The sequence below is a fragment of the Dipteris shenzhenensis genome, chromosome 17 (assembly GCF_047967505.1).
Source record: "Dipteris shenzhenensis isolate YYH24624 ecotype China chromosome 17, Dip_SZ_1.0, whole genome shotgun sequence".
NCBI classification, from domain to species: Eukaryota; Viridiplantae; Streptophyta; class Polypodiopsida; order Gleicheniales; family Dipteridaceae; genus Dipteris; species Dipteris shenzhenensis.
In genome coordinates this window covers 52497178-52521340 of record NC_141612.1, presented here as the reverse complement: position 1 = coordinate 52521340, position 24163 = coordinate 52497178, and the positions used below count along the sequence as shown (strand labels likewise).

The following is a 24163-nucleotide window of genomic DNA, read 5'->3' as shown; positions in this document are numbered from 1 at the left end:
GCGAACCGCTGCTCTGGAGTAGATGGAGTTTGGGATCCGGCATGAGCGTGGAGGTGAGGAGTGAGAGGCTGAGTCCAGGACTAGGATGACTGGGGCATGGTTTGAGAGTGTCGTCCCTGGAACCACTTCTGACTCTCCACCTCTGCCAAGCGCCCAATCACTGACATAGAAATAGTCCAGCCGCTCCAGAAGTCTGCCTCCCTCCCTCCTGTAACCCCAAGATAAGTCCAGACTCCCTGTCCATCTGCGAAAGGAAGACTCCCTCCAGCTGTCCCGACCTCCCACCGCGAACAGGATGGAGTCCCAATCTGCCTGCTTTGCCTGAGCTATACCGAGGAACTCTGGGCCCCGTCCCTGTTGATCCTCTAGGGTCTCAAGGTTGTTGAAGTCCCCTCCTACAATCCAAGAATCCATCTCTGGCAACAAGTCTGTCAAAGAGCTCCAAAAAGCGGCTCTCCGTCTGAGGTTGGTCGGGGCATAGATATTGAGGATGCCGATACGGGATCCCTCAATATTCAAGCCCACCCAAAGCGCACGTCCTGGGATCAGAGTGCCAAAACCACACACATGCTGAACTAGAGAAGCGTCGATGGAGGTACAGACACCCCCGCTTCTCCCCTGCTCGCCAATCGAAGGTTCCCAGTAGGTGTGGGAGCGTCCTGTGAGCACATCTACCCTTCCCACCAAGGTTGGCTGGAGCTCCTGTTTGAGCACCATCTTCCTGGGGCCGCAGGTTCCTGATGAGTGGAACCCATTGACGTTCCAAGAGATAATGCGTATACCCTTCCCACCAAGGCTGACTGGAGCTCCTGTCTGAGCACCATCTTCTTGGGGCCGCAGGTTCCTGATGGGTGGAACCCATTGACGTTCCAAGAGATAATGTGTATACTCATGAGGAGGGGAGGTGGGCCACAAACAGCTGTCTACTTGCGGTCGATGTCGAGGTGGTCAGAGGATGTCCAGTGTGCAGACGAAGGCGCTTCTGTGAGGGTTTTGAAGAAGAGGCCGGATCATCGGACCCATCCTCTAAAACCTTCAACAGAGGGGAGAGGCCCTTCGTCCCTGGTGGTAAGCTCTCTCTAACTAGCTCGACGCCTCTGCCAGGGAAATACTGTAGAAGCCCGCTACCTCTGAGGTCCTCCACGGGCGGAGCCCTTCCGCATAGACCCACTCCAGAGGCGGCCGAATAATGACCAAGAGGCGGAATCGTTTGGCGCTGTGGCGCCATCTCAGACGAACGTCACCCTCCTTCCACTGCTACTGAAGAAGCTCCGCTGCTCTGCTACCGATCCAGTCCTGCACCTGCTCCTGGGACTGATCTCGTATCGTCTCCCAAACATTTTCATTCGTCCATTGCTCATTCCCGTCATTGGTTATAGTGAAGGAATAGCTAGGACCATCGTGGGAGGCAAGGCCTTACCCTCCGCCCCCTTGCGGAGGAAGAAGATGCTGATGTCTAGGCATGCTAGGCATGCAGGGAAGGAGCCAATACCCGCTGTATCCAGATAATCCCAAGGTCCTGCTCGGTAAAACTCCAAAGGTAGAGCTCTAGGAGCAGCCCTTGGGTGTGGGGACGAGGATGAGGAGTCTGAACCAGAGAGAGGGGTGCTGGCCTTCTGCGGGGAAGGGCCTCTCCCCTCCGCCGGGCCAGGAGGGATAGGCGCGGGGGAGGTCTGTACTGGCTTCGGGGCTGCCGGTCGCTCAAGCGGAGAGGGGGGTTCCTTCTGGATCATGCTCGAGGAAGAGAGGGGAGCAGAAACCACCGGTGCTGGGGGGGATCCTGGAGGGGGTGGAGGTCGGGGGACCGAGGAGGAGGGGGGAGGGGAAGGAGGGCGGGGTGAAGGATGAGGGGGAGGCTGGCTGATCTTCTCCTTCCCTTTCTCCTTCCCCTTACCGGGCTGTTGCTGATTGGTGACCACAGGGGGGGGCTCTTGCTGTAGATGGGAAGGCTTTTTTGGTCTTGCTTTGTTTCCTTTCCGTTTTCTTTTGACCTCAGTCCAGCCTTCCCCTTCGGGAGGGGGGGTCGATGCCTGGTGGGGGGGATCCTGAGTTGCCTGGATGGGGCCTTCTGAGGTTCTGTCCTCGTGAAGCGAGGGCAGGAGCGCGCCTGGTGCCCGAAGCCATGGCATCTCAGACACTGATTTGGGCAACTAGTGACCATAATGCACTGCGTCACCACACCTGTGTCCGTCTCGATCTCGAACTCCGAGGGGATACTCTGCAGATCTAGGACTGCCACTTTGACACGTGGCACCCCTTGGGCTGCCGCCGCATCAACGTAGGTGTCTTGCATGGGCCAGCCAAAGTGCGCCCGCAGGTCCTTGATGATTGGGCGAAGCTCGGTTGCGAGGCCTGGGAAAATGAGGGTCACTGGATGGCGAGGAATGCGAAAGGTGAGGGAGGAGGGGGAGGGGAGGGCCCCGCAGCGCGAGGGAGGGGTAGACGGGAGCGAGGGAGGGGGGGGCATTCGCAGGAGCTTTACCTCAACATGCCATACCTTAGAAGCAAGTCCAAGGAGGTGAAGACCTCCTATCCATGTGCAAAGTGCTCAATGCATAGTCCCTCATGATCTGGCGATCTCTGGTTATGAAGCCGGAGAAGAGCAGCCCGTACATTCTGTGCAGTAAAACAAGTGACACGTTGTGGGTCTGGGCATAGAGGACATATCAGGTGGTGCGTGATGTGGGACATCATAGAGAGAGCATGCATACGTTTGCCAAACTGCTAGATCTGTGATGGGGATGGGCGACTTTCCCTCCGATAAGAGCCCCCATCCTGTAGTAGGATCTTCACCGCGAAAGGATCCAATGACCTCATCAATCCTGTGTATGAGGAAAGCTTGCTTCTTACGCCGTGTCACTCAGCATGAGATCCGTTGTGCCCTGGTGAAGTCAAATGTCCCAATGCTCGCTCCTATGTGAGGTGGGCTCTCATCTCTCTGCACTCATCATCAAACCAGGGGTTCTAGGGCATATTTCCTTCTGGGACACGTGTTGATCGAGTCGTGGGGAAGGATCTGGTGGCAACATCCTGTATCACTGAGACAAGTGTATCTGATGCATGTGCGAGGTCCATGCCCTCTCCAAGTAAGACTGGAAGCTCGGAGGCCAGGTGGCTCACGTACACTGGGTCGAGCACGAGCAAAATGGATTTGAATGCGAATGGGTGGCGGGAGGGCCCTCCTCATGGCTGGCATGGCCGCCCATAGATAAAAGGCAAGGTATGAGTGGTATGCCTCGAGTGGGGGAGGTGGCACAATAAAATCGCATATCCGTGGGGCAAAGGCTGGTGGACCTAACAAGTAGTCCACTATACTTCTCCCCCCGCCTTGTGGGAAACAAGTGAGCCCACTAGAGGATGGCCATCTCCGGAGCTCGCTTTATACGATCAAGCCATGTAGAGCCCTCAACTCGAGTAGATGCCTCCCATATGCTGTCACTGGTGCATCTGCGTTTGCCGACTAACACACTCTCCCAAGCTCTGTTGCATCCATCTTTGGTACTATGAACAATAGCTAGACTAAGTCTCAAATAAGGACTCAAAAAACATATCTAGGTGCCATGGTGGCTCTCCTATGGGCTGCAAAGATGTCCCATATCTTTGTCTGTTTGGCCATCTCACGTTTTGGTTTAGGGGATGGTCTCCAGGCTCCTTGTATCTTGTGGGCCATATCAATAGTAACACCTCTGGTTGGGCGATCTCCTCCCAATAGAACTGTAAGAGGTTGAACCTTCATCACGCGTGCTGTAGTCTGTCGCCGCATCATAGGTGGCTCTAGTATCTCTGGTTGTATCTCCCGCCGTCGTCATCTCGTCTCACTGGTCCATACTGCTCTCATGTTGTCGATCCAATACCACAGCATGTCCAAGGGCAGACTCAAATGTGTAGAAGTCTGTGACGTGTCGCTGAGCTCGATCTGTCACGGCCCCCTTCTAAGTCGCCCTGTCTCCCTCTAAGATTCGACGAAGGAGGTTTGATTGGCCCCCTACTGAGCCGCCCTCTCTCCCTCTGTGATCTGACGAAGGAGGGTCTCTCTATGACTTCGCATCTCCATCAGGTAGAGGCCGATGTAGATCTGGAGAGAGGCCCAAATCCAAGCCCCTCCTAGGAAAGGAAGTGGTAGCATCCTCCGATCTCATAGTAAACTGGGAAGATACATAAGAATTGCTCCTCTGTCTCGACTTCACCCAATGTGCATAATTTGTAGACCCGCTTCTCCCTAGGTGTGCTTGCGGCTCCCCCTGCCTCAATCCTCAGCTAATGGGATGAGACTTGCATTTGCCCAATGGCAATCTGAAGGGCATGTGATACTCGCCTATCCTCCAAATACTAGGGTCTGATGATCACTCCGTCCTCTAATACTCTCAAGAAGTGGTCGCGAGATAGAATTTGGTCTTGGTGGGGAAATCTTGGTCCCCTCCCCATATCCGTGATGTATAGAGCTGAAGCAGGTCTAAGCATATGGTACGGTTGATCTCATCCCACGGGGCGAGAGGATTTAGGGCGCCCAAGCTATAGTGGAAGGGGGGGAGATGATTCATTTGAAGCCATTTTGAGATGTGTGCATACTAGGCCATGTTGGCGCCACTCTTAGCGAGTTGCATAGATGGCTGTAGCACCACTCTGGGTACCCTCTCCCTAGGTAAAGCCCAAACTCTGTGAAGATAGGAAACTGCCTGGAAGATGGTTAACCGCTGTCACATCCCTCTCTTATCAAAGTCCGCTTAAGACCCTTCAAGATCTATGGGACTGGTGATCACTATTAACTTATAGTGATCCCTTGCATGCACTGCAAGAAAATATTACAAACTTTGGGCTAGCTTGTGTGCTAGCCCTAGTACCATGTTGTAGTGTTCCATAATCTCTTTTAAGTACCTTCCTAGCTTTTGGGCTGGTTGGTCCAGCAGAATTTCTCTCTGCTGTCGTATACCCTTCTCTGATGTGTGCATAGGCTCTACATCTTAGGAGTACATGCTGCTTATTTTCTACCTCTCTTGTTGGGGATTTGGGCCTTGCCCACCTGCCCCTTTCCGCCTCCAGATCTGGTGATTTGGTTCTGATTTTGCACATTAGGTGCATTTTAAATATTGATATGTCTTCTCCAAGGTATTTCGGCATTCCGTATGTCCATTGAGTTTCTGTAGCATTTTCTGCGCTATTATCTCCCTGACTTCACATGCATATGTCGGTATATCAACAGGTGTTATACCCCATGAGATTATATGAGAGAGAGAGAGAGAGAGAGAGAGAGAGAGAGAGAGAGAGATTATTTAAGCAGATGCCATGCTGGATTTCGGGAATATAGTATGTTCAAAGGTCACCTCTTGTGAATGGGCTGCGAAACTCTGGACGACTTGGGACATCTCCTGTTGCTGTTTGTAAGGTAATGTTCAGTTGTATCCAGTGAGCAGTGCTCCAGATATGATCATTGATTTGAGCCAAGCTTGTACTTGAGAAATAATGATTGATAATATCATTCAGTACTGGAAAATTTGAGGTTTCAGTTTTATCTAAAATTTATGTTTCTGTGTGGTCCATAAATGGATCTTTTAAGGCTCTTGAAATTCTCAAATAGGCTGAGATATTTTATGTAGTGCATGGCTTGTTGCAGCAGATGCTAAAACTGAGCCCTTACTTACTAAGCGACAGCCTTACGAGCTCGGTTGCACTAGTAACTGGAGGGATCACAAATATTGGAGTTGGGAGTGTTCAACGGCCTGGTGGTACTCTGTCCACCTCAGTTAATGGCCAAGCTCTTAGCATGTCTGGGAGCGTGGTTGGTGCAGGAGGGTCTATTCTAACTGGCAGGCTTGGTCCCATGCTTGGCTCCATCCTTCAATTGGCAGGAACATCACATCTACTTCGGGCTGCCTCATGGGAGTTATATGGAAGGTAGGATTTCAGTATGAATTTCTTTGTTTCTTGTGATTTAAGGATGAGTGCGGCTCTTTGGCTTTCAAATTCATTAAATTCTCTCAAATATGATCTCTAAGTGTTGCTACCTCTTTGAGTGATAGATTGTTTCTTTTGCAGTGCACCAATGGTTCGAGTGAGTGCTTTAATCCATGCTTCTTGCTATGGGGATGTTGCTAGGTAAGAAGAATGGTGGATTTTAACCTGGATTGATGTGGGCGTGACATTTAGCACTATGGATCAATGCATGGCTTGTGTTTTTATTTTCTTGGAAGAATTCATGTAATCAGTGAAATAAGAACTCGCCTTGTTGCAGAATTGCCTGTTCAAAGGCCACTTGAACCTAGGTGAAAATTGTAAAAATAAAATCTCCTCATCTTTGGACGAATCCCACCCACCATGGCTTAAGCCTTAGAGCAAATTGTGGAGGTAAGGATACGGTAAGAGGGGGAAAAGAGAAAATGAGCCCATAGCTAATCGTTACTTAGAAATTGATAGCTGAACAATTGTCAAATTGGTGCCCAACTTGACCTCAGCTCAATCAAAAGCTTACGAAGTGATTTGTTTGATGAGTTTTAAATTGTGGTGTAGAAGATGGATTCACATGTAAACATAGCTACTAGAGCTTTGGCCATCAAGTGTTAATTTATTGTTTTGCTTGTTGTCCCTTCATCATCACAAGTAGCATTTCCCATCTCTTTTTGTTAGGATGTGCTTCTGTGTGCCTCTAGGTCTCATTGGGGCTCCTAATGAGAGGTGACGAACTGCATGTTATGATGGCCGCATCTTGGAAGGCTGTTGGAAATCTGGAATCCACCCAAGTGCTCTCAGCACTTCCATATAGGGACAATATGTAGCTGTCAATTAGGTTGTTTCCACCATCAATCTTATAATGGACCTACTTTGTCTACTATAGGTGGTCAAAGTATGGCTACTCCACACCTACAGGAAAGGTTCTTTTCTTCAGCTTTTCTAACAAACCAATGCTTCGGAGAAGCACAGAATCGAACCTCCCAATATTTATTTTGTACTTGCATATTTGTGTTCCAAAGAATAGTTCAGTTTTAAGCTCATTAGTCTCCCTCATGCACATGCTATCTTGGTCTCATTTAGGATCTACACTTTTGGCCTCTACATGCTTCTACATTAGCATGCATGCGTAGGGCAAAGTTGGACATAGTATCATGAGTACATATTTTTGAGAGAGAACCTTAAGGCAAGCATGTATTGCTTTTATAAGGTATAATTGGTTGAGCCCGCTCGAAGCCAACAGCGAAGCATCATAGTACGTCACTACTTGCAATGGTTATCTAGAGTTTTTAGCCAACTTTCCCTATTCTTTCCTCATTCTCACGCATATCTATGTACTGAAGGTTGTGGAGTGTGGGTTGATATTCCTTTAAAGGAGACATTTGTCTCCTTCAAGAGGTGCAAACCCTATGGTAAATCTTGCAAGCGTGATGGATTTAAGGACAGTGAAGGCTGCTGATCCATTTCAGAGCCCTAGACCAGCCCCTCTATTTACTAGTTATTCATTGCAGTCCCTTGGCAGCCCTAGTCGCATCTACTTAAATTGCAAACTACTTGCCTGCCTTCATAAAAGGCTGAGGTCGCCTTCTTTGGGGGGTTGTTTGAGGATCTCTTGCATTGTTAATTTTTGTGATGAAGTGCACTTCAGTTTTCTAAAATTTCCATGCTTTTTTTTTTTTTTGCAAAAAGAAGGGCTAATTATATTACTTTCGAAACAAGGATTACAAGAGACTCAACAGCAATGCTGGAGCAAAGGGATAATTCCCGCGAAACTACAAGCCTTACAGGGCTAAGCATCAAACTGTTGCAAAATGCTGTCAAAACAAGAAGCCCTAGTCTGGGTCTTCTGAGAATCAGTAAACCGCAAAACCAAATAAGCTACGGATCCGTGATGAAGTGAATCCTGGAGGTACTCGTGATCCAAGAATGTATGGATCCCTCCTCCGCTGAGCTCCCGTCCATCGAGCCTGCCTGAGGGTGCCAATAGGAAGAGACCCGCCTGCATGAGCAACCACCACTTGACGGGGGGCGAGTCCGCACTCCAGTAGCCCGCTCCACGCATCTGCAGGCCTCAACCCAAGGCCTCAACCCACTTGGGGTGCCTCCTGGTACGACAAGAAGTAGAGCCCCAGGAGAAGGGATCCTTGAGGATAGAGCCAAGAGCCGCCGCCCTGTGGGTAGAGAATCTTCGAGACAGTGAGCCATCAACTGAAATGACTCCTCTGAGTCAACATCCAGCAATTGAGTCCGACCAAGACCAAGGTGCCAACCGCGACCAAGAATCCCTACTGGGAAGAAAGCAGTAAAGCCACGTCGAGGTAGCAAGGTTCCATGGGCCGGAGTAGCTCCGAGATCGCCAGGATCCCTGTTGTTGAGCTTGACCATCAAGAAGAGCTATTGACCACCACGGAGGCAGGCATCTCGTATCTCTTTCTCCTTGAGCTCAAAGTAGTACCAAAAAACTCTGAGTCTTGAGAAGCTTGGAGACCCAAGCAAAGAGGCCACCAGCATCGCGACCCCTCTGGGTTGTTGTCCAAGGGCCAGGTCTTTCTAGCTCCAGTGCACCAATCGCGGCTAGGAGATGCTGTTGGGACGAGGGCAGCACAACCATCACCACGGGGAGGCACGAACTGGACGGCTGGGGGATGGCCATAGCCGATGTCGCCAGGGCAAAGCTGCGAGGAGAGCTCCAACTCCGGAAGAACAAGAGAGTGCAGGGCAAACCTCGTCCCGCCATAGAAATGCCACGGGGAAGGGAGAGACGCTTCCTGAAAGATGAACCTACTGCTGCTATGAAGGTGCAAAGGTGGAGGACCGCCAGGGCAAGGGAGAAGGTTGAAGCCGAAGATACTTCCCTCCGAAGAAGTGCAAAGCCCCATGCCAAGAATGGCTCGACACCTCCAAATGCTCGAACACCCCCAACTCAAGCGCTTTCTATTCCACGGAGAGGGAGAAGGGTGCAAAAGACCAGCTTGGAAGACAACACTGCCACGGGAAGGAAGCCACCAACAAGCAGGCCACAACTGGGGAAGCGCCATCCAAGAGAGGCTCAAGGCAGATCCCGAGCAGGAGGGGCAGCCGGCCAGCAGGCGAGAGCGCTCAGCCATCGACGGGGCTTGTAGCAAGGCGAGCAGGGCGGCGACCAGGGTGCGAGGGGAGGGCACGGGGAGAGAAGGGCAGGAGTGGCAGGGCAGGAGGCAAGGCAGTGCGAGGGGCGGGGGCAGTAGCGGGCGGGGTGAAGGTCGCGTTTAGCCTGTTTCGTTTAAATTTCCATACTTTTTTGTCTATTATCTTTTCAATTCTACATGGTGAATACCAAGAATTTTCTAATTGTAACTTGCATAAAGAAAGTTGAAGATCAAGAGTTTGCTCCTATCTTGGGAACTTTGGAAAGTCATAAACTGAAAACGGCATCCGTCTCATGGTACTATAGTGGTTGCCCCGTTTACATCTTGTGGCGTTGCATCTTGTGCCTTTCCCAGGTTCCCAAGATAAGAGCAAAACTTTCCTTATGCAAGTTGCAATTAGAAAATACTTGGTATTCTCCATGTAGAATCGAAGAGATAATAGATAATAAAGTATGGGAGAATTAGTTGAGACAAATGCTCTCTGTGCTGATTCAAACTACAAAGGGAAAGTTACTTCTTTTGAGGAATAACAGCACAAGTGCTTATGGTGCTTGGACCATCTTGAAGCACGAGTATGAGGCTCATTATGGCAAAGGTTTTGATTCTTCAAAAGTAGTTGCTAGCTCTGCAAAGGTGACTATGGCAAGCTTTTCAGCTCCATCGGATAGGTGCAGGATATGATTTGTAAGGCATGAGATATGTTAACATGCTTTCACGGGATTATGAAGGGTTTGTGATAGCACTTTCTTCAAGGCAGTGCATGAGGCCAATGATCAATCATGTTTTTGGAGTTCGGTGCTGTGAGTTGCCTTAAGAGGAGCATGGAAAGAAGATGTACGATGGAGAGTCAGGAGATTAAACCTCCTCTTCCAATCAAAGGGAGAGGTAACAATAAGTAAGGGGATGGCGAAAGTAAGAGCAATTTTCTTTCTTTCAGCTCTGATGCAAAGAAGCAGCTTAATTGTGTTTATTTGCAACTAAATGGGTGGCTATAGCAAAGTTAGGAGAAACAAAAAGTATGGTAATCGGGCATCAAATGGCGTGCAACAACTAAATGGCTCATCTTAAAAAGTTTGAGAGGATCGGGCAGGAGAAGAGGCTTGTATTGTGTTATCAAAAGCAGAGCATGGACGGATGCGTCAATTTGACGAGCAAAAACCTATGAGCAGGTTTATCCGAGCGTGTTTTTCAAGAGATTTTAAAAAATATATTTCTTTAGGAAACATGGTTTTTACACTTTTATTTTCACTAGAACTAAATCCCTTTATCATGAAAACATACAAAATTGTCACTCATTCAATTTTACATAACATAAATTTTCTTCTTTGTAGACATCATTTGTACCCCTATTATTACCTTTAAAAATTGTTGAAAAATAATTCCTTTAAAAAAAATCGCTCATAATCATTCTCAATGTAACAATATTATACATACATATTACTTATGAAACACATTTATATCAATATGACAAGACCTTTTTAGTATTTTTATAGCATAGATAACAAGATATTGATGGATATGTTTCTAAAGAAGTTTAAATTACTATAAATAAGTATTAACTTGCGCTTATATATCACTCTCAAAAAATATATGTAATATTTAATACTATATATGCAATATTTTACAAAATATAACACCATGGATGTGCTCAAAAGGGGTTTTCTGATCAATTTGAGTGGCTGAATGACTATATTTGGACATTGGATGTGAAAGTTATGCCACTTTAAAAGTGCTGTCCAAGGTAGTTTCGCCAGCGAAACTACCTTGGAAGACCTACTTCAAAGGGGTTTCACTGGCGAAACTACCTTGATGGCTTAATTCAATGAGGTTTCTTTGGATAAACCCTTTCACAGGCTAGGTTGAGAGAGGGTTTTCAATGTCACCTCCTATTAAGTAAAAGTTGTAAGAAGGATCATAAGGGAATTTTCATAGAGAAGTCTACTCTACATGCAGGTTTCTTAAAAGCCCATCCCATTATGTTACTCACCATTCCCAAAGATTCATGTAAAGATTTGTGTATAAAATAGGCATTGCTATAATACTTTGCATATTTCTAAGTGAAACTAGATTTTGTTCCGATCTATTTTTGCCATATTTTTACATAGTTGGAAGCTTTTTTTTTTCCTTCGCTCGGACGCTCGGAGATTTCGCTCGAAAAATGCTCGTTCCTAGCATGGACAAAAGGATGAGATAGTAGAGGCTGGAAGGGAAGTGAACTGAGGTGCAAGAGGATAGAAGAGATGCAAGCGATGGGGAGCAGCTACAGCTGAAGCCCATCAATTCTAGGGAGCCACAATTGGAAAACCTACCTGGATTTGCATATGTAGACCGAAACAGAGCAAAATTGTTGGAAATTCTCCAGCAGTCTATCAATGCTGTCCTTTTTAGCCAGTGAAAAAAAACTGGAATCACCACTGCCATGTGCTTCATGCTGCAAGTAGAGATTCAGTGCTGCCCTGCTAGAATCTTGTGCTAGTCAGTATGGCTAGGGCCTTGGGAAGGCTTTTCTGGAATAGTTTGTACTTTGACATACGTTTCTGTCCTTCTCTCATCTAAGTCGCTTGGTCTTCTGTTAGGTTTTGTCAAGTACCTGCAAAGGCACTACAATCTATGTGATCAATTCAGGAAGTCGGCAGACAGAGATAGCAACATGGCTCCCCTAGTTTTGAATGATGTCTGGTATTTCAGTATCAGCAGCTCACTTAACAGTTGGAAATTGTCTGGTTTCTTGCGTACAATACTGCAATGGAATCTACTTATCTAGTATATCTTTGACATAGAAGATTGCAGTAAGGTTGTTCCTGTGTCCTGTGGTGGTTTCAGTTCTGTATAATACCTTCTCAAGATACTGCTTGTCCCTCCTGATCATCAATGTGTAGTTTTTTCTCTTATAATCTGTAAGGCATGAGATTTGTGAATATTTCTCGACTAATTTAGTTGTGCGAGTTCATAGTGAGATACATATCTCTTTCTTAGTCTGATTCCTAAATTCTGCAATGTTGAAGTGGGCATTAATCAATTTTGATGTGAGAATTCGTTATAAGTTTTTAAAACAATTCTTGTGTGTTTCAGTGCAGATGACATGTCTCTAGCCTATGTCAAATTGGTGAAGCATTTAGCTACGTTCAATGGTTATGATGGTGAGCTTTTTCTGGCTGGTTTTGGATTGCGTACAGCTTCTGAATGTTGATCAAATCATGTTTTATAAAGTCTGTAAAAGAAGGCTCTTTGTACTTGAGGCCTTGCTTTAAAGTACACTGGAGAAAACTAGAGTGGAATGATTGCTGCATTGTGTTACCAAGAGAATCTTCCTTTGAGAAGATAATTTAGCTAATGTATTGTTTTTTTGGTGCCCGACAAAGTAGTAATCGGCCGTTTATAATAGGCTAACTCAATATGTATAAATGGCAAAAGCATAGCTGCCAATGATTGGAATCAGGATGCTACTCAAGAAATTTATTATGAATCCAGTGGCCTTTTAAGGCAATGGATGGATGTAGTACCCTAGACAGAACTTTATAGTCATGGCTATTATTTTACATTATTCCTTGAAAATGTCCCATTTCTTCCTGCGCTAACTTGATTCTTGCGTTGTCTTTCCATTGGTCTTCCTCTTTGTCAAACATCTGTTGTATATGCAAGAATCATGATTCACTCATTTAACTGTTTCTGTATGTGAGAGTTTGAAATGTGAGGATGTTATTGTCTCAATCCTTACAACTGCCTTACTTCTGAATTCCTTAACGTCTGTGTATTCAACTTACCTTAAAGAGATCGGACTTCTATTCACTGGCTATTTTCTTCACTTGCTGTCATGAACAAGGATCTTATTCTTGTCACAATATGATGTCCAAGCTGTCTATCTGGCTAGGAGGTGTAAAGGAAATTGCTGCTAAAAGTGCTGAGGTCATCCTCGTGTGAGATGCATTTGGATACATTGGATATGTGGCTCAGCTTAGTGGCCAAACTCCACATACATGAGGGGGCTGTAATAGCCTTAAGAATGAGGAGACCCTTCTTGACCCCCTGGCCAAGAAATAAAGAGGAAGCCCTCCTGTATCTCCTAGAAGGTAATTAGATGACAGGCTTCAGGAACCTGGGTCCTGCATGCAACTCCTTGTGCACATGTTGATTTTGCTGCTCTTATAAGCCATCAATCAGAATTAGAGTGGATCTTTCCGATGGTAACACATGGATGGTGCAGACAAAGATCTGGCTGCTGTCAAGCTTCTTGATAGTGGCAGAACTAGCTAAACTGATAGTAAGTATCCAACTACTAATTGAAAGCCACTGTACACAAAGAGTGCAAAAATGCCCGAGTGTAATGCAAGATAGCTAGAATAGCAAACTAAGAACTTAAAGTATAGAAGCCCTAACTTGTTGACATAGCACTCAAACTCTAAAGAGAACATTTTGCTAAACTAGTGGTTATCACAACCCACAATAGCCTACAAAGTATTCAATTGTAATATCCATGAAATCTCCCCTCAATGGAATAAATGGAAGTAGTCCTAGTGGAAGCACTTCAACTAAGAGAATGTAGTTGCACCTAAGGTACCATCGTTTCACATGTTTGTCCTATGGGAGTAAAAGTAAAATAATACTATCCCCTTTGAGATTTTGTCATTGTGTCTCTTGCCAAGACGCTTTGGAAGATGTTAAACCTCTCTTTTAAAGGCTCTCGGATAGATATCAGCCACATGTTCCACATGAGATGGTAAATGAGGTCCATAGTACAATCCTCTATAGGCCCCCTTATGCAATGATAATGATTTCAATACGCTTCATGCGAGCATAGAAAAGGCGATTCTTGGCAATGCCAATGCAGCTTTGGCTGACCAAAAAAAGATGAGAATCGATGAATGCTCCTCTAAATGAGCGATGTCTACCATCAACTTCCTCAACCACATGCATTCTTGAGCAGCTTTATATTCTGCTTTGTATCCTGATCAACAGCAGTAGCACTTTGTATTTTGCTCCACTCCATGAGAGAGATACTGCTGGTTGTTTCTTATTAAGATGAAGCATATCGCAATGAGAAAATGGTGAAAAGTAGAACATGGTTCATCAAATCACTTCTCCAATCTGAGTTGGTGAAGTTATATAGCTTAAAATTTTTCATTGTCATAATGCAAGTGGCCTATGATAAAATAAGGGCGGTAAAATCACAACTTAGCAAGTATTATCCCATTGGCAAAACACCCACACCGAAAACAAAACATAAGGGAGCTAGAATGCTCCTGCTCGAAGACATAGTACACCGATTGGCCCCAAATCAGCTGGTGCCCCTTGTGGTATTGCTTTATTATTTAGTTCACTAAAAACAGATAACAACAAGCCATGTAGGCATCCAAATCACAGCATAACCTCTGCTTCCAGCGAACTCAGCCAATCATAACCAAAAGGCATCCAATCCCCGGAAAAAACCCCTTCTAACAACCTGCCTCCAGCGCTTACAAGGGAAATCACCCAACAATCTCAGCCCTACCTAGCTGTTACGGCATCTATCCCGCGAAAGCAAGACCAACACTCAGACCTTGGCTATTATGGTGCCCCTCCACTAACAACCAGTGGATTCCAATGCGCAGCAAGGCACACCAGCTGACAAATTGCGAGTAATCTCACCACACAATCACCTAGAAAGCAGCCCCAGCCTGGAATCAGTCCAAAATCTCAACGACCAGCCTTCAATTGCCCAGCAACAGACCAACCACGGCACCCACAGCTTGGTCTCTGTTAGGAATCAACAAAATATAGACCAGCCAGTAAAAAACAGCCCGGAAGGCCCAAAAGCAACTCGTCCAGCCTTTAGGAGCTCCGAAACAGCCCAGAACTACCACAGTTCAAATCGCCCCTGACCTAGCACATTCGAGGAGCTCCTGCACAGCCCCAGAGCCAATTTGCCTTGCTACCAGACCAGGAATTCAGCAGAAAACACCTCCAAATGAAAATCGCCCAGTCATATGGTCCCTGAAACAGCCAGACTCCCCTTCTGGTGAAATGGCCTCTTTTCCCTGGCATTAGAGACAGCAAGGTTGAGCCTTGCATGCGATCGCCCTGCCTCTTGGCACTTGGAACAGCCAGAGTCCTACCCCAGAAGAAATTTCCTATGCAGAACATGCTCCAGAACTGCCTGCAAACCCCCAGAATCGACTCGCCCTACCCACATCTACCCCGGACCAGTCTGGAAATAGTAGAAAATCAATCGCAATTTGCCCTTGCAGCTTCCTACATGCACCAAAGTGGACAAAATCTCTCTTGGACACTTTTTGCTTGCCATTGATCTAGCCTGGCCTCTAATTGCACCTCAATTGGGCTATTTTTCGCCCCTGCAAACAATTGGCTGATTTCAAGCTACAAATAGCAAATGGATTTTTACCACGCTTTTGGATCACCAGAAAACTCCCTCAAGGCGCACAATTTTCTTGGGATCACTAGCGATTAATTCCTTGAGCTTGATACAGGTACCAAGACTTTTGGAATTCCCGTGCCAAGGTATTCATGCATAAATTCAGTTACATTGGAATTCAAGTCCTTGTGAAATACTTCCCTCTTGACACAAGGCAATCGACTTCGATTGCCATTCACTGAAATACATGAACAAGAGAATTGATCAGATTCACAAATGTTCACATGCATTTCAAAACCAACAATTCATATATGGTGAGTAGAGCCATGGATACCAAATCATACATCAATGCAAAATACATCCAAGTGACTAGTACACTAGTCATAGAAGCCCCACGGTAGATATATTATCAGCTCAATACCTCAGGTGAAACATATAGTGTCACCAAGCAACTTCTAGACATCTGGGCCTGTCCGTGACAAGAAGTCGGAGGAACTACCTCCCTCTTGAGTACGAGGCAATACTCCGGACCTATGCCCTGTTGAACTTGACAGAGCCTCGACCAAGGTCGGCTCAAGCTGAAAAGCTTCGAGATAGAGCTGCAAAAATTGGGGTACATATGCCAGCTCCCCCTCCTCCAACCACTTCGCATGCAGTGAAGAACAATTCTTGAATTTTACCAAGTAGCGACGTGATATTGTACCTCAAACTTTTCTTTCCTTATGCTGCAGGATCCGCTTAGGAATTAGGAGCTCATCCATTTCTTCAACCTCAGGGAGTTTCTCTGCAAGCATATCCTCTGGAAGAGCACCATAGAATGGTTTCAAGAGACTCACGTGGAAGGCATTGTGAATTCTGCAACCATCTGGCAGTTCTAACCTATAAGCCACATCATTTATCTTTTCTTTCCTTATGCTGCAGGATCCGCTCATGAATTAGGAGCTCATCCATTTCTTCAACCTCAGGGAGTTTCTCAGCAAGCATATCCTCTGGAAGAGCACCATAGAATGGTTTCAAGAGACTCACGTGGAAGGCATTGTGAATTCTCCAACCATCTGGCAGTTCTAACCTATAAGCCACATCATTTATCTTTTCAGTAACTTTGAAAGGCCCATAGTACTGTAGGCTCAAGTTAGGGTACAGCCTGTCTTTCCCTCTGCGTTTTTCAGCCTGCCTTTAACAAAACATAGCAACACATAATTGCCTTCTGTGAACTGCAAATTTCGACGATGCTTATCCGCGGCCTTTTTTTGCTTCTCCTAAGTCTTTTGAAGAGCAAGCTTGATTTTTTTGTAAGCTTCATCCCAATTCTCCACAAACTTATCAGCCTCAAAGATTTTATCTTTGGTATGCAATATAGGCAGAACTTTCTCCTTCAACAATCTGAAATGGAGCGTTTTCTCTGGCAATATGTACTATATTATTGTATGCAAATTCAACCAAAGGTAAATATTGGTCCCATTGATCCTTATGGTTAGAGACATAGCATTTCAAATATCCAACACCATTGAATTTGCTTGCTCTAACTGTCCATCAGTCTGTGGATGAAATTCGGATGAGAACTTTAGTGTAGTACCCAAATTATTAAACAGTCCCCTCGAGAAAAGACTCAGCATGTGAGGATCCCTGTCGCTGACAATAGATGTCGGCATGCCATGGTACGTAAAGATATGCTGCATAAACAATTGCCTATGTGACCTGCTATTTGATGTGGGACCCGCGGCTTGCTGCGGATCATCCGAGCAGAACTAGAACTTAAGGTCCCTCTATGCATGTTGTGTAGCTTGTCCGTACAACCGTACATGTTGTAGCAACCTGTTGGGGTTGTATATCCTGTATGGCATATCCCGTATAGGCTCTTCAGCCCGTTCAGACTAAGGAATCTTTTTGTTACTCTAGTACTTTCATGTTTTGAGTCTTGATTACTTTAGTACTTTCATGTTTTGAGTCTTGACTACTTTAGTACTTTCATATTTTGCTATGTACTCTTTTTTGATATTTTCCAACAACATTGGAGTACCTATTTAGTGTTAGCTGATATCATTTTAGCTTTGAAATTTGAACCTCTTGTGACTTGTCATGACTCTTGTGATACAATGACATGAATCACGATCCATGATTCATCATTTATGTATCTTTCTCAATTCTAAAATATGAGCATGTCACCATTGACTCTTGAATATACAATGATGTGTTGCTAATTTTTAGAATTAGTAACATGTTTCAAGAATCAAATTTCAAGCTCTCACTTCTTATTGGCATATCAAATGCCTGTGCACTATGTTTCATGAGTTTTTTTCAAGTATTTGAGCTCTAGTGGTAAAAGAAATGTCTGGCCTAGTGCTTCACGATTATGTCAAGATTCCCACAACCTTTTGATATAAAGTGACATCAAAAGGCTCTACCTCATCAAACTTGCTCAACTTGAGATGAGACTCAAGCAGAGTTGCTACTAGTTTACTATCCTGTATACCAACCTCTCAAGGATCTTCTTGGCATATAAATATACCAACATTTTGCTGCCAATATTCAATGCCCAACGAATAATGTAATAAGCCCAAATTTGTCATATACTCGTATTGCTGCAATTGAATCCGCATTATTGCCCATGAGACGTATTCAACATACAGGATAAGGACTACCCCTTTGAAGAACATAGAGATTATTTTAAATGGGACCACTCGGAAAACCTGAGACAGAAATAGGCATGTATACAATGATACCAAGCCTGGGGGCTTGCTTTCAATCCATAGAGTGCCTTTTTGAGACAGCATACCTGATGTTCCTATCTTGGTACTTCAAAACCTTGAGCTGCTTGAGATAAACCTCCACAGTCAAATCTCGATTTAGGAAAGCAGTTTTAATATCCATTTGAATTTTTTTCCAATGATAACCGGCTGCAATGGAGATGAGGGTACGAATGGTGGTCATTTTGGCTACAGGAGCAACGGTCTCCTCATAGTCAATGTGCATACCTAACTGTGCCTTGTATTAACATACTGTCCCGTCTTGACTTTATAAACCTATTTGGTGCCTATTGCATTATCCCTTCTGGAAGACCTACCAAGTACCATTTTTATGATGGCATTGTACTCAACCGGAGAGGATTCTCGAACCATCTCTAAATAGACAATAGCGATGTCATCGGATCTCATAATACACAAGACATCGGAAAGCAAAGTGCTCCTTCGACTCAACCTCTTGCATGGTGCATAGAGTTAAATGTGGCTCTTGTGAGGGATGCCCTCAGCGTGTGTCACCTCAATGCGTAGTCTGTGAGAAGAAGCATGAAACTGCCCAATCAAGATTCTCAAAGCATAGGTAAGGTGGGCCCAGGTGTCGCCAGCTGAGTCAATGAACCCTCCCATGAGACCTGTGGACTGTTCTCTCTGTCAAAGCTGAGCTTTGCCGGAAGGTTGCTAGGTGCTAACCAGGTCTTGCATGCTGTACAAGATCCTCTTAAATGACCCAGTTTGCCTCAGGATAAGTGAACACTTACAGATGGGGCCTCGAGAGTTGAGACACTAGTGTGAAAGGGTGGCAATCTGTCCATAAGAAGTCCAAGGCTCGCAAACCCTCTACATGTGAAGAAAGAGAGAGTTTATTAAAAGTCTTTAGAAGACCAAAAGGGTGTATGAGACTAAAAAAACCCTGATACAATGAGCTGAGTGATCGAGCCTCTAAGAAGGCACAACACCCAAGACGAATACGCAAACAAATCTCATAATCATAGCAATACCGAATCAAAGAGAGAATGCTCTAAGCTCATGAAGAGGATGGGGGCTGGCGGCACTGTGGCGGTCATTTGTAAGCTGGCGGAGATGACAAGCCTAAGAGAGGGTCAGCGATGTGCGAGGCTGTTGTGGCGGTGTAAAACCTGTGGTGGAACATTAATGGGTGTCGGTATGTGTGGTCCTGTGGTCTCTTAGATATGGCCCTAGAAAGAGGGGGGAAGAGATGACAAGCCTAAGAGAGGGTCAGCGATGTGCGAGGCTGTTGTGGTGGTGTAAAACCTGTGACAGAGCATTGACGGTGGTCGGTATGTGTGGTCCTGTGGTCTCTTAGCTATGGCCCTAGAAAGAGGGGGGAAGGATTTCATTCAAAGACAGAGAGAGTGAAGAAGTACAAGAAGGGAGTGGAGGAGAGCTACAAGCTCTACTGTTGTACCAGTTAATTGTCTGTGAGTTGGGCGAGAGTGAGTGAAAGATACAAGTCCTATTTGCATGCGTTGTGCGAGCAAGGGAAAGCATTAATCTTTAGGTCTCGTTTTTGTCTACTTGTGTCTGTTGTGCCCACTCTTGAGTGGCTTATTCAGGTACACCTTGAACCTGTGTGTTAGCTCTAGACGCAACATTAGTAGCTCACTATGAGCCTCTTTGCACAAGCAGCCGCAGGTTGACGATGATACCTCTGCAAGTACTCAAAACCACTCTTGAAAGGTAGCTACATGCCTCTATCTCATTCAAATGCATAACGTAGTCAATCAAATTTCATTGAATCATGAGAGTCGAAACAATAGCATATGCATGAGAAACACCAGCAAGATGTGATGTAACATACCATTGCCAGCAAGACATGATTGGCAACCAAATATCTCCACATCAAAGACACTGAGTTGTCCCGATCTGAGCTTGTAACATAATCTCTCTAGTATAACGAATCATGATAGCATGCATTAGCATTGATGGTCGTGTTTCCATTATTGGCCTTCTCGAGTTGGGATGAAAATGATACATTAAAATAGCAAAGGTCTCTAGCCATAAACCATTGCAAAGTCTCAATCATTGGCTCCATGAAAGATCAAAGGCCACAACTTGCAATAGGCGACTCTAAACCTTTGCTATTACTTGAAGCTAGAGACCACCGTTTCTAGAGTACAGTAGAATTGTGATCATTATCACATGATAACCAAATATAACCATAAGGGAAAAAGGCAGCATAGGTATGCCATCCTCTTTGGTGAGGCAACAACAATTGCCTTCAGTCTTTGGAGGACTCTCTCTATGAAAAGTCTCAGAGTAAGAACCGCCTGCAATCAGACAAGTTGTATCCAATTGATGTGCTCCACAGAAAGCATCTCCCAAGTACATGTTTGTTTCAGAGAGCCACCTAGCGCTTGCCTCACTCCACACTGGCTAGCAATCTGGCTATATCACAAAAAAGCAGAACAAGGACTCTTTGGAATGTCATCTTGATGAACCAAAGTGACTCAGACAAGGCCATTGTCACCTCTTCCAAAATGAGAAGTATGGCCAGAAGGCTGCACCCTCTCCCTCAGCCTGTCCCTCCCTCTCTCCCTTGCCCTCAGCCCCTCCCTCTCCCTCAGCCACTCCCTCCCTTCCCCTCCTCCCCTTCAGCCCGCCCCCTTCCAGCCCGCTTCCTCTCCTCCCCCTCTCAGCCTGCTCCCGCGCCCCCTCCCTGCCTGCTCCCCCGCCCCCTCTCTGCCTCTCTGCCCCCTCCCTGCCTCTCAGCCCGCCCCCTGCTCCCCCGCCCCCTCCCTGCCTCTCTGCTCCCTCCATGCCTGCTCCCCCGCCCTCTCCCTGCCTCTCCGCCCCCTCCCTGCCTCTCCGCCCGCCCCCTGCTCCCCCGCCCCCTCCCTGCCTCTCCGCCCCCTCCCTGCCTGCTCCCCCGCCCCCTCCCTGCCTCTCCGCCCCCTCTCTGCCTCTCAGCCCGCCCCCTCCTCTCCCTCTCCTCCCCCTTCCCTTCACTCCCTGCTCCCTCTCCTCCCCCTCTCAGCCTGCTCCTCGCCCCCTCCCTGCCCCTCCCTGCCCTTCCTCTCCCTCTCAGCCCACCCCCTCCCTACCCCTCAGCCCGCCCCCTTCTTGCCTCTCCTTCCTCTCCCTTTCCTCTTCCTAGCCTGCCCCCTCCCTCCCTCTCAGCCTGCCCCCCTCCCCTTCAGCCTCTCAGCCTCTCCCCTTACCCCTCCCCTTCTCGCCCCTTCCCCCCGCTCCCTCCTCACCTCCTTTCCCTTTTTTCTACCCCCCTTTCTCCCGCAGCTTTTTTTGGAGCGGAAGGAGCCTCCAATTTGTTAGAGTCGGCCTCCTCACCTCGATTGGCGATGGATACTCCGTCAGCCAATCCTACTCCACCTCCACCGGCCGCGAAAACTATTACCTTTTCTAAAGATGAGTTGCAGCAGCTCAAGAAGGATGTAGAGATTGAATGCTCTACCACGTTGTTAGCACGCATCTTCGGGTCTCACCCCTCCAGATCCCAAGCCAGAGACTGGATGCTTGCGGCTCTCCCCCCAGGCCTCACTCCACGATTGTTAGATGTTCGTCTTCTGGGACGAGGTTTTTTTCCAGGTTGTTTTTGACACTCCAGAGGCTGCGAGCATTGTGCTCACGGCTGAGTTTTTACATCTGGGACACAGGAAGATCTTCTTTGAAGCCTTTCATATTGGTTTCGATCCAGTGGAGGTAGATAAGGAAATCTTTTTGCTCTTCATTAGATTCCCTGGGCTTCCCCAAGTTTACCATCGACTTCTTTCTGTTATTGGGTTGCATTTTGGCGCAGTTGCTGAGATCCCACCCCTCCCTGGGTTGCCATTGATTGCAGCAGAGGCAACCAAGGCTGATGGGGTACCTAGAGTTAGGGTCCTCTGTAAGGAACCTAACCTCAAGATGGATCATGTTATGATCCAGCGCCTGGATGGTTCCTTTTTGCGCCAGAGAGTAGAGATTTCAGGCAGACATTTCAGGCAGACAGGACCAGTGCAGGATATGCAGGACCATTGGACACTCTGGCAGGGATTGCCCCAAGAAGAAGAAAAGGCCCAAGAAGCCCTCTGGTACAGCTACCGCCCCATGGCCTCGACAGGGGGGACAAGGGGGTGGTATAGGTCCAGCACTTGCTCCTCGGCCTCGACAGAGGGGTGGTACGGGTCCAGCACCTGCTCCTCGACCTTCACATGGCGGTCCTCCTTAGGATGGTGGTGGTACAAGTCCAGCACCTGCTCCTCGGTACAGGTCCATCACCTGCTCCTTGACCCCCACCTACCTCAGGGGCACGCGACGCTCTCCAGTGGGTTCCGGCACGTGTGCAGATCCCTCCTTCAATTCACGAGGGTACATTAGTGGACTCTGCTTCACCTCGAGCTGTCCCTCCAGTCTCACCTTGCACAGTCCGAGACGCTGAAGCTTCGACCTCCTCCCCGGTTGCAGCTTCTTCCCTAGATCCAGCGGTGCCAGACGCTCTTCTTGAGGTAGTAGAGGTCTCCGCGGCTGGGCAAACACAGGATAGAGAGCAGTCCTCACTTCCTCCCTTGGATAGGGGGAAGGGGATGGTTTACACTATTGATCCTCTTCCCTTAGAAGGGATCCTTCGCACTCCGGTGTCTGGCTTGCTTCACAGGAACTCGTTTTCAGCCCTGGCAGATGGTTCAGATTTCCCAGAGGAGGAGTTTGTGCCCGCTACTTTTAGGGAGCCAGTGATTGGGTTTCCTGTTGACAGGGCTTCTTCTTTAGGTGGCAGGGTTCTTTCCCCTCTTGATTTTCCGCCACTTGGTTTCATCCCTCCCTCCTCGAGCAGGAGGTCTTCCCTTGTTGAGGGGTTTGTTTCCGCCACTAGGTCGGGTAAGGTGTTCCACTCTACATCCTCCCGTCGATGAGGATTATCAGTTGGAACATACAGGGCCCAGGTGGCGTCCCACATCGTCGCCGTAGACAGCTGATCCGGGATCAGCTTCATCGAGGTGTTACTGGGGGTTCCATTGATATCTTATTTATTTAAGAGCACAAGCTGGATTCTAGAGATTGTGCCAAGTCAGGCAAGTTGCTTTCTGGCCATACTTTTTGGTTGCCTGCCTTGGGCACCAGGGGGGGCACTTCTATTTCAGTTTCGCAGTCGGTTCTCCCCTTAGTTGTTGGACACAGAGTCATTATTCCCTCTAGAGCTCAGTGGATTATTCTTTTGATTGGAGGGCGTAAGGTTGGTTTCCTTAACCTGTATGCCTCCAACATTAGAGGGGAATGTGTCCTTATGTGGAAGACTTTGCTCTCCTGGGCCCCCACTGTGGATTCATGGGTGATTGGAGGTGACTTTAACATGGTCGAGTTACCGTCAGAAAAAAAAGGGGGTAGAGAAGGCGGACTTCACTCTTTGGAGAGAGCAGCTTGGGATGCCTTCCTTTTTCACTTCTGTGGTAGAGATACTTGGTGTGATGATGCCTTTCTTATTCAGCCATAGTCCCTCCTGTTCTCTTGGTCGAACAGGAGGCAGCAGATGCCTATTCATGCACGCATTGACAGATTCTATGTAGATAACTGGGCACTAGACAGAGGTGGATCAGTATGCATTGCTGCTGGGGTTTCCACTTCAGACCACTTTCCTGTTGTGTTGGCTATCTCAGAGCCTCACTTGAGAGGCCGGTCTGCCAGCATCAGGATTCCAGATGCCTTTTGCAGATATGGGTTTCTCATGTCCAGGGTGGGCAGCCATATCCATCACATGTAGCCGCTTCCCTTTCTGGTATTAGCGACTTCTACCGCTCAGTTGCTTGTACCAGGAGACGAGATATTCTCAGACATGAGATTGGTATTCGCCAGCAGTTGGCAGCTTTGCAGAGGGAAGAGCAGAAACAACCTTCAAATGCTTGGATTCAGGAGCGCCTTGCTGCAGCAAGGGCTCATCAGCAGTTATTGCTTGATCAAAGAGCAGAGTATGCCTTTCATGCACGGGAGTCCTTCTGGATTCAGATGGGTGGTAGAGTCAATAAACACTTTTTCTCTACTCTTGGCCCTAG

General features: G+C 47.0%; 1 protein-coding gene across 3 annotated transcripts in view; it reads left to right on the top strand.

Moving 5' to 3' along the window:
- LOC147892283 (anaphase-promoting complex subunit) overlaps positions 1–24163 on the top strand; it is a 191470-nt gene that overhangs the window by 145192 nt on the left and 22115 nt on the right. For all 3 annotated transcript variants that reach the window (XM_087388196.1, XM_087388195.1, XM_087388197.1), the window contains 4 exons: positions 5306–5383; positions 5615–5892; positions 6034–6093; positions 12144–12211. In XM_087388196.1, coding sequence (XP_087244322.1) covers positions 5306–5383; positions 5615–5892; positions 6034–6093; positions 12144–12211 — 484 coding nt within the window. The remainder of the gene's footprint in view (positions 1–5305; positions 5384–5614; positions 5893–6033; positions 6094–12143; positions 12212–24163) is intronic.